Raw genomic sequence first — 13698 nt, 5'->3', positions numbered from 1 at the left:
ACACAACAACAACATTATTAACACAACAACATTATTAACACAACAACAACATTATTAACACAACAACATTATTAACACAATAACAACACCATTATTAACACAACAACATTATTAACACAACAACAACATTATTAACACAACAACATTATTAACACAACAACATTATTAACACAACAACATTATTAACACAACAACATTATTAACACAACAACAACAACATTATTAACACAACAACATTATTAACACAACAACAACATTATTAACACAGCAACATTATTAACACAACAACATTATTAACACAACAACAACAACAACATTATTAACACAACAACATTATTAACACAACAACAACAACATTATTAACACAACAACAACAACAACAACATTATTAACACAACAACAACATTATTAACACAACAACAACATTATTAACACAACAACATTATTAACACAACAACAACAACATTATTAACACAACAACAACATTATTAACACAACAACAACATTATTAACACAACAACAACATTATTAACACAACAACATTATTAACACAACAACAACATTATTAACACAACAACATTATTAACACAACAACAACATTATTAACACAACAACATTATTAACACAACAACAACAACATTATTAACACAACAACAACAACAACAACAACATTATTAACAACAACAACAATATTAACACAACAACAACATTATTAACACAACAACAACAACAACATTATTAACACAACAACAACAACAACATTATTAACACAACAACATTATTAACACAACAACATTATTAACACAACAACAACATTATTAACACAACAACAACATTATTAACACAACAACAACAACAACATTATTAACACAACAACAACAACAACAACATTATTAACACAACAACATTATTAACACAACAACAACAACAACATTATTAACACAACAACAACATTATTAACACAACAACATTATTAACACAACAACAACGTTATTAACACAACAACAACATTATTAACACAACAACATTATTAACACAACAACAACAACATTATTAACACAACAACAACATTATTAACACAACAACAACATTATTAACACAACAACATTATTAACACAACAACATTATTAACACAACAACATTATTAACACAACAACAACAACATTATTAACACAACAACAACATTATTAACACAACAACAACATTATTAACACAACAACATTATTAACACAACAACAACATTATTAACACAACAACAACAACAACATTATTAACACAACAACATTATTAACACAACAACAACATTATTAACACAACAACATTATTAACACAACAACAACATTATTAACACAACAACAACATTATTAACACAACAACATTATTAACACAACAACAACAACATTATTAACACAACAACAACAACATTATTAACACAACAACAACAACAACAACATTATTAACACAACAACATTATTAACACAACAACAACAACATTATTAACACAACAACAACATTATTAACACAACAACATTATTAACACAACAACAACAACAACATTATTAACACAACAACAACAACAACATTATTAACACAACAACAACATTATTAACACAACAACAACAACATTATTAACACAACAACAACATTATTAACACAACAACAACAACAACATTATTATCACAACAACAACAACAACAACATTATTAACACAACAACAACAACATTATTAACACAACAACAACAACAACATTATTAACACAACAACAACAACAACATTATTAACACAACAACAACATTATTAACACAACAACATTATTAACACAACAACAACATTATTAACACAACAACAACAACAACATTATTAACACAACAACAACAACAACATTATTAACACAACAACATTATTAACACAACAACAACAACATTATTAATACAACAACAACAACATTATTAACACAACAACAACATTATTAACACAACAACAACATTATTAACACAACAACAACATTATTAACACAACAACAACATTATTAACACAACAACATTATTAACACAACAACAACAACAACAACAACAACAACATTATTAACACAACAACAACAACAACATTATTAACACAACAACAACAACAACATTATTAACACAACAACAACAACAACATTATTAACACAACAACAACAACAACAACATTATTAACACAACAACAACATTATTAACACAACAAATACATTATTAACACAACAACAACATTATTAACACAACAACAACATTATTAATACAACAACAACAACATTATTAACACAACAACATTATTAACACAACAAATACATTATTAACACAACAACAACATTATTAACACAACAACAACATTATTAATACAACAACAACAACATTATTAACACAACAACATTATTAACACAACAACAACAACAACATTATTAACACAACAACAACATTATTAACACAACAACATTATTAACACAACAACATTATTAACACAACAACAACATTATTAACACAACAACATTATTAACACAACAACAACATTATTAACACAACAACATTATTAACACAACAACAACAACATTATTAACACAACAACAACAACAACAACATTATTAACACAACAACAACATTATTAACACAACAACATTATTAACACAACAACAACATTATTAACACAACAACATTATTAACACAACAACAACATTATTAACACAACAACATTATTAACACAACAACAACAACAACAACATTATTAACACAACAACAACAACAACATTATTAACACAACAACATTATTAACACAACAACATTATTAACACAACAACAACATTATTAACACAACAACAACATTATTAACACAACAACAACAACAACATTATTAACACAACAACAACAACAACAACATTATTAACACAACAACATTATTAACACAACAACAACAACAACAACATTATTAACACAACAACAACAACAACAACATTATTAACACAACAACAACATTATTAACACAACAACAACATTATTAACACAACAACAACAACAACAACATTATTAACACAACAACAACAACAACAACATTATTAACACAACAACAACATTATTAACACAACAACAACAACAACATTATTAACACAACAACGTTATTAACACAACAACAACATTATTAATACAACAACAACATTATTAACACAACAACAACGTTATTAACACAACAACATTATTAACACAACAACATTATTAACACAACAACAACATTATTAACACAACAACAACATTATTAACACAACAACAACATTATTAACACAACAACAACATTATTAACACAACAACAACATTATTAACACAACAACAACAACATTATTAATACAACAACAACAACATTATTAATACAACAACAACATTATTAACACAACAACAACATTATTAACACAACAACAACAACATTATTAACACAACAACAACGTTATTAACACAACAACAACATTATTAACACAACAACAACAACATTATTAACACAACAACAACAACAACAACATTATTAACACAACAACAACAACATTATTAACACAACAACAACAACAACAACATTATTAACACAACAACAACAACAACATTATTAACACAACAACAACATTATTAACACAACAACACCATTATTAACACAACAACAACAACATTATTAACACAACAACAACATTATTAACACAACAACATTATTAATAAAACAACAACAACATTATTAACACAACAACAACATTATTAACACAACAACAACATTATTAACACAACAACAACAACATTATTAACACAACAACAACAACATTATTAACACAACAACAACATTATTAACACAACAACAACATTATTAACACAACAACAACAACATTATTAACACAACAACAACAACATTATTAACACAACAACAACATTATTAACACAACAACAACATTATTAACACAACAACATTATTAACACAACAACAACATTATTAACACAACAACAACATTATTAACACAACAACAACATTATTAACACAACAACAACATTATTAACACAACAACAACAACAACATTATTAACACAACAACAACAACAACATTATTAACACAACAACATTATTAACACAACAACAACATTATTAACACAACAACATTATTAACACAACAACAACATTATTAACACAACAACATTATTAACACAACAACAACATTATTAACACAACAACAACAACAACATTATTAACACAACAACATTATTAACACAACAACAACATTATTAACACAACAACATTATTAACACAACAACAACATTATTAACACAACAACAACATTATTAACACAACAACAACATTATTAACACAACAACATTATTAACACAACAACAACAACAACATTATTAACACAACAACAACATTATTAACACAACAACAACATTATTAACACAACAACATTATTAACACAACAACAACATTATTAACACAACAACAAAAACAACATTATTAACACAACAACATTATTAACACAACAACAACATTATTAACACAACAACAACAACATTATTTACACAACAACATTATTAACACAACAACAACATTATTAACACAATAACAACAACAACATTATTAACACAACAACAACATTATTAACACAACAACATTATTAACACAACAACAACATTATTAACACAACAACATTATTAACACAACAACAACATTATTAACACAACAACATTATTAACACAACAACAACATTATTAACACAACAACATTATTAACACAACAACAACATTATTAACACAACAACATTATTAACAAAACAACAACATTATTAACACAACAACAACATTATTAACACAACAACAACATTATTAACACAACAACAACATTATTAACACAACAACAACATTATTAACACAACAACAACATTATTAACACAACAACAACAACAACATTATTAACACAACAACAACATTATTAACACAACAACAACATTATTAATACAACAACAACATTATTAACACAACAACAACATTATTAACACAACAACATTATTAACACAACAACAACAACAACATTATTAACACAACAACAACAACAACATTATTAACACAACATTATTAACACAACAACATTATTAACACAACAACAACATTATTAACACAACAACATTATTAACACAACAACAACAACAACATTATTAACACAACAACATTATTAACACAACAACAACAACAACATTATTAACACAAAAACATTATTAACACAACAACAACATTATTAACACAACAACAACAACAACATTATTAACACAACAACAACATTATTAACACAACAACAACAACATTATTAACACAACAACAACATTATTAACACAACAACAACAACATTATTAACACAACAACAACATTATTAACACAACAACAACAACATTATTAACACAACAACAACAACATTATTAACACAACAACAACATTATTAACACAACAACAACATTATTAACACAACAACAACATTATTAACACAACAACATTATTAACACAACAACATTATTAACACAACAACAACAACAACATTATTAACACAACAACATTATTAACACAACAACATTATTAACACAACAACAACATTATTAACACAACAACAACATTATTAACACAACAACAACATTATTAACACAACAACATTATTAACACAACAACAACATTATTAACACAACAACATTATTAACACAACAACAACAACAACATTATTAACACAATAACAACAACAACAACATTATTAACACAACAACAACATTATTAACACAACAACAACAACATTATTAACACAACAACAACAACAACAACATTATTAACACAACAACAACATTATTAACACAACAACAACAACATTATTAACACAACAACAACATTATTAACACAACAACAACATTATTAACACAACAACAACATTATAAACACAACAACAACATTATTAACACAACAACATTATTAACACAACAACAACATTATTAACACAACAACATTATTAACACAACAATAACAACAACAACATTATTAACACAACAACAACATTATTAACACAACAACATTATTAACACAACAACAACAACAACATTATTAACACAACAACAACATTATTAACACAACAACATTATTAACACAACAACAACATTATTAACACAACAACATTATTAACACAACAACAACATTATTAACACAACAACAACATTATTAACACAACAACAACATTATTAACACAACAACATTATTAACACAACAACAACATTATTAACACAACAACAACATTATTAACACAACAACAACATTATTAACACAACAACAACAACAACATTATTAACACAACAACATTATTAACACAACAACAACATTATTAACACAACAACATTATTAACACAACAACAACATTATTAACACAACAACAACATTATTAACACAACAACAACAACAACATTATTAACACAACAACATTATTAACACAACAACAACATTATTAACACAACAACAACATTATTAACACAACAACAACATTATTAACACAACAACATTATTAACACAACAACAACAACATTATTAACACAACAACAACAACAACATTATTAACACAACAACATTATTAACACAACAACATTATTAACACAACAACAACAACATTATTAACACAACAACAACATTATTAACACAACAACATTATTAACACAACAACAACAACATTATTAACACAACAACAACAACATTATTAACACAACAACATTATTAACACAACAACAACATTATTAACACAACAACATTATTAACACAACAACATTATTAACACAACAACAACATTATTAACACAACAACATTATTAACACAACAACAACATTATTAACACAACAACAACATTATTAACACAACAACAACAACAACATTATTAACACAACAACAACATTATTAACACAACAACAACATTATTAACACAACAACAACATTATTAACACAACAACATTATTAACACAACAACAACAACATTATTAACACAACAACAACAACAACATTATTAACACAACAACATTATTAACACAACAACATTATTAACACAACAACAACAACATTATTAACACAACAACAACATTATTAACACAACAACATTATTAACACAACAACAACAACATTATTAACACAACAACAACAACATTATTAACACAACAACATTATTAACACAACAACAACATTATTAACACAACAACATTATTAACACAACAACATTATTAACACAACAACAACATTATTAACACAACAACAACAACAACATTATTAACACAACAACATTATTAACACAACAACAACATTATTAACACAACAACAACATTATTAACACAACAACAACATTATTAACACAACAACATTATTAACACAATAACAACAACATTATTAACACAACAACAACAACAACATTATTAACACAACAACATTATTAACACAACAACAACAACATTATTAACACAACAACAACATTATTAACACAACAACAACATTATTAACACAACAACAACAACATTATTAACACAACAACAACAACATTATTAACACAACAACAACATTATTAACACAACAACATTATTAACACAACAACAACAACATTATTAACACAACAACAACAACATTATTAACACAACAACATTATTAACACAATAACAACACCATTATTAACACAACAACATTATTAACACAACAACAACATTATTAACACAACAACATTATTAACACAACAACATTATTAACACAACAACATTATTAACACAACAACAACAACAACATTATTAACACAACAACATTATTAACACAACAACAACAACAACAACAACAACAACAACAACAACAACATTACTGACTCAACCTGCAACCCGTCAACATGAACATTCCCTATGCTTGTTGCCAATATAAAAACGTCTCACCTTCTATTACGAACGTCTGGATGACAAAATACAGCACCAAGATGAGCACCGTTATAGCTGACATCACCAGGCCTAGACAGAGAGAGACAGAAAGGAATGATGTGTGACCAAGTAACTTTATGACGATGTGATGTTACATAAGGCCATACTAATTTAATTGACTGTATAACTTTATGACACTGTAATATTACATAAGGCCATACTAATTTAATTGACTGTATAACTTTATGACACTGTAATGTTACGTAAGGCCATACTAATTTAATTGACGAGCAAAAAATGTAAGAAAAATCCACCCAAAATAAAACGACTCCAAATTCAGAGGTCAATTGGGGGGGGGTTATATTTGTCCTGTTTCACATATGTTCAAGTGTGTGGTATGAACTGTAAAAGTTTTTTGCATATCTCGCTCCCCTAAAACACGCTCGGAGAGTCGGGTCACGTCCAGGGATCAGTCGTTATTGACGGTGACCCTGGAGAAATTAGGGGGAAGTGCTTTGCTCAAGGGCACATTGGCAGATTTGATAGCAAGTGGCTTGTTCTGGTCTCTATAGTGTTTTTTCCCTTGTAATGAACTGCTTTCCTTCTTGTTTACCCAGAGTGCTCATGGACCTGACTTTTAGGGATTGTTGTTTGTGCCTCACCACCTCTTCCTCCTTCACGAACATCTGGGCATCCACAGTGGACAGAGTGGACACACATCTAGACATCCACAGTGGACAGAGTGGACACACATCTAGACATCCACAGTGGACAGAGTGGACACACATCTAGACATCCACAGTGGACAGAGTGGACACACATCTGGGCATCCACAGTGGACAGACTGGACACACATCTGGGCATCCACAGTGGACAGACTGGACACACATCTAGACATCCACAGTGGACAGACTGGACACACATCTGGGCATCCACAGTGGACAGAGTGGACACACATCTACACATCCACAGGGGACAGACTGGACACACATCTAGACATCCACAGTGGACAGAGTGGACACACATCTGGGCATCCACAGTGGACAGAGTGGACACACATCTGGGCATCCACAGTGGACAGACTGGACACACATCTGGGCATCCACAGGGGACAGAGTGGACACACATCTAGACATCCACAGTGGACAGACTGGACACACATCTGGGCATCCACAGTGGACAGAGTGGACACACATCTGGGCATCCACAGTGGACAGAGTGGACACACATCTGGGCATCCACATTGGACAGAGTGGATACACATCTAGACATCCACAGTGGACAGAGTGGACACACATCTAGACATCCACAGTGGACAGAGTGGACACACATCTAGACATCCACAGTGGACAGAGTGGATACACATCTAGGCATCCACAGTGGACACACATCTAGGCATCCACAGTGGACACACATCTAGGCATCCACAGTGGATACACATCTAGGCATCCACAGTGGACACACATCTAGGCATCCACAGTGGACACACATCTAGGCATCCACAGTGGATACACATCTAGACATCCACATTGGACAGACGTCTACACATCCACAGTGGACACACATCTAGACATCCACAGTGGACACACATCTAGGCATCCACTGTGGACACACATCTAGGCATCCACAGTGGACACACATCTAGGCATCCACAGTGGATACACATCTAGACATCCACAGTGGATACACATCTAGACATCCACAGTGGACAGACGTCTACACATCCACAGTGGACACACATCTAGACATCCACAGTGGACAGAGTGGACACACATCTAGACATCCACAGTGGACAGAGTGAAAACACATCTAGACATCCACAGTGGACAGAGTGGACACACATCTAGACATCCACAGTTTACAGACTGGACACACATCTGGGCATCCACAGTGGACAGACTGGACACACATCTAGACATCCACAGTGGACAGACTGGACACACATCTGGGCATCCACAGTGGACAGAGTGGACACACATCTACACATCCACAGGGGACAGACTGGACACACATCTAGACATCCGCAGTGGACAGAGTGGACACACATCTGGGCATCCACAGTGGACAGACTGGACACACATCTGGGCATCCACAGTGGACAGACTGGACACACATCTAGACATCCAAAGTGGACAGACTGGACACACATCTGGGCATCCACAGTGGACAGAGTGGACACACATCTACACATCCACAGGGGACAGACTGGACACACATCTAGACATCCACAGTGGACAGAGTGGACACACATCTGGGCATCCACAGTGGACAGAGTGGACACACATCTGGGCATCCACAGTGGACAGACTGGACACACATCTGGGCATCCACAGGGGACAGAGTGGACACACATCTAGACATCCACAGTGGACAGACTGGACACACATCTGGGCATCCACAGTGGACAGAGTGGACACACATCTGGGCATCCACAGTGGACAGAGTGGACACACATCTGGGCATCCACAGTGGACAGAGTGGATACACATCTAGACATCCACAGTGGACAGAGTGGACACACATCTAGACATCCACAGTGGACAGAGTGGACACACATCTGGGCATCCACAGTGGACACACATCTAGACATCCACAGTGGATACACATCTAGGCATCCACAGTGGACACACATCTAGGCATCCACAGTGGATACACATCTAGACATCCACAGTGGACAGACGTCTACACATCCACAGTGGACAGACGTCTAGACATCCACAGTGGACAGACGTCTAGACATCCACAGTGGACAGACGTCTAGACATCCACAGTGGACAGACGTCTAGACATCCACAGTGGATACACATCTAGACATCCACAGTGGACAGACATCTAGACATCTACAGCGACTAGCTCTTAGAAAACTATTCAGTATTTTGTTTTTTTTATGTACTATTTTTTACATTATTAGCTCAGGAAATGTTTTGTGTCATTACATACAGCCGGGAAGAACTTTTGGATATTAGAGCGGCGGTAACTCACCAGAAGTGCCATCATTACCACCAGCAATACGACTTCCATGGAGCAGATCCTTTGTTCGCTCTCCCCGGAGAAATCAAACTTCTTCCAGAGGCCGACCCAAAACCTCAGAAGAGGCACTCGAGGCGGCCTGCTGGTTCAATTCAGGAGGCGCACACACCACCTACCGCTTCCGAGTATATTACTCGCTAATGTTCAGTCTTTAGATAACAAAGTTGATGAGCTTCGAGCAAGGATTTCTTTCCAGAGAGACATCGGGGCCTGTAACATACTTTGTTTCACGGAAACATGGTTCTCTCTGGATACTCTGTCGGAATTGGTAAATCAGTACATCATGCAGACAGGAGTAAATATCTCTCCGGGAAGTAGAAGGGCGGAGGGGTGTGTTTCATGATTAACGACTCATGGTGTAATTCTAGGAACATTCAGGAACTCAAGTCATTTTGTTCACCTGACCTAGAATACCTCACAATTACATGCCAACCATATTATCTCCCAAGTGAAATCTCCTCCGTCATCGCCACGGCCATTTTACATCCCACCTCAAGCCGAAACTTGAGCTTCACTAGACTTTATACAAACTGTAAACCACACATCCTGAGGTTGCATTTATTGTAGCTGGGGATTTTAACAAAGCAAATCTGAGGACTAGGCTGCAAAAATTCTATCAACATATTGACTGTCCTACTCACGCTACCAAGACTCTTGAACATTGCTATTCAAACTTCTGGAATGCTTACAAGGCCCTCCCCCATCCTCCTTTCGGCAAATCTGATCACAAATCCATCTTCCTCCTCCCGTCCTATAGGCAGAAACTCAAACAGGAAGTGCCCGTGCTTCATACTATTCAACGCTGGTCTGACCAATTGGAATCCACGCTTCAGGATTGTTTTGATCACGTAGATATGTTCCAGGTAGCGTGCGAAAATAAAGTAGATGTATGCACGGATACGGTGAGTGAGTTTATAAGGAAGTGTATAAGAGATATAGTGCCCACTGTGACTATTAAAACCTACCCAAACCATATCACCTCTACCTTACCTGCCACCCTGGACCCACTGCAATTTGCTTACCGCCCCAATAGATCCGCAGACAATGCAACCGTCATCACTCTGCACACTGCACTGTCCCATCTGGACAAGAGGAATACCTTGGCAAGAATGCTGTTTATTGACTTCAACACCATAGTACCCTCCAAGCTCATCATTAAGCTTGAGGCCCTGGGTCCGAATCCCGCCCTGTGCTACTGGGACCTGGACTTCCTGACGGGCCACCCCCGTCAGGAATACAAAACAGTGTAGCTATTCCCTCCGCAAGGCAATCAAACAAGCTAAGCGTCAGTATAGAGACAAAGTAGAGTCGCAATTCAACGGCTCAGACACGAGAGGTATGTGGCAGGGTCCACAGTCAATCACGGACTACAAAAGAAAAACCAGCCCCGTCGCGGACCACGATGTCTTGCTCCTAGACAAACTAAACAACTTCTTTGCTCACTTTGAGGACAATACAGTGCCGCTGACACGGCCCGCTACCAAAACCTGCGGGCTCTCCTTCACTGCAGCCAACGTGAGTAAAACATTTAAACGTGTTAACCCTCGCAAGGCTGCAGGCCCAGACGGCATTCCCAGCCGCGTCCTCAGAGCATGCGCAGACCAGCTGGCTGGTGTGTTTACGGACATGTTCAATCAATCCCTATCCCAGTCTGCTGTTACCACATTCTTCAAGAGGACCACCATTGTTCCTGTTCCCAAGAAAGCTAAGGTAACTGAGCTAAATGACTAATGACACCCACTTCCGTCATCATGAAGTGCTTTGAGAGACTAGTCAAGGACCATATCACCTCCACCCTACCTGACACCCTAGAACCACTCCAATTTGCTTACCGCCACAATAGGTCCACTGTGCTGTAGGTCCACAGACGACGCAATCGCCATCACACTGCACACTGCCCTAACCCATCTGGACAAGAGGAATACCTATGTAAGAATGCTGTTCATTGATTACAGCTCAGCATTTAACACCATAGTACCCTCCAAACTCGTCATTAAGCTCGAGACCCTGGGTCTTGACCTCGCCCTGTGCAACTGGGTCCTGGACTTCCTGACGGGCCGCCCCCAGGTGTTGATGGTAGGAAACAACATCTCCACTCCGCTGATCCTCAACACTAGGGCCCCACAATGGTGCGTTCTCAGCCCTCTCCTGTTCTCCCTGTTCACCCATGACTGCATGGCCATGCACGCCTCCAACTCGATCATCAAGTTTGCAGACGACATTACAGTGGTAGGCTTGATTACTAATGATGACGAGACAGCTAACAGGGAGGAGGTGAGGGCTATGGGAGTGTGGTGTCAGGAAACAACCTCTCACTCAGTGTCAACAAAACAAAGGAGATGATTGTGGACTTCAGGAAACAGCAGAGGAAGCACCCCCCCCTTTCCACATCGACGGGACCATAGCGGAGAAGGTGGAAAGCTTCAAGTTCCTTGGCCTACTCATCACTGACAAACTGAAATGGACCACCCACACAGACAGTGTGGTGAAGGCATAAAAGAGCCTCTTCAACCTCAGGAGTCTAAAGAAATTTGTCACCTGAAACCCTCACATATTTGTATATAGTCTTAATTCATTCCTCCTTAGATTTCACATGTGACCAATAACATTTATTTTATTTGCTGCCTACATACAGACTTGAAATCATTGGCCACACTAACAAATGGATCATTGGTCACTTTATCAATGCCTCTTTAATAATGATGTTACATTGCTCATCCCATATT

At 34.8% G+C, this 13698-nt stretch overlaps 1 protein-coding gene across 1 annotated transcript in view; it reads right to left on the bottom strand.

Moving 5' to 3' along the window:
- Positions 1 to 13698, bottom strand: part of LOC129861374 (plasma membrane calcium-transporting ATPase 2-like) — a 168137-nt gene that overhangs the window by 110106 nt on the left and 44333 nt on the right. Inside the window, exon 9 of the mRNA XM_055932757.1 lies at positions 7961 to 8032. Coding sequence (XP_055788732.1) covers positions 7961 to 8032 — 72 coding nt within the window. The remainder of the gene's footprint in view (positions 1 to 7960; positions 8033 to 13698) is intronic.

This window comes from Salvelinus fontinalis, chromosome 8 (genome assembly GCF_029448725.1).
Source record: "Salvelinus fontinalis isolate EN_2023a chromosome 8, ASM2944872v1, whole genome shotgun sequence".
In the NCBI taxonomy this organism is placed as follows: Eukaryota; Metazoa; Chordata; class Actinopteri; order Salmoniformes; family Salmonidae; genus Salvelinus; species Salvelinus fontinalis.
Note: the sequence above shows the minus strand (reverse complement) of the source record. Positions and strands in the feature narration are given on the sequence as shown.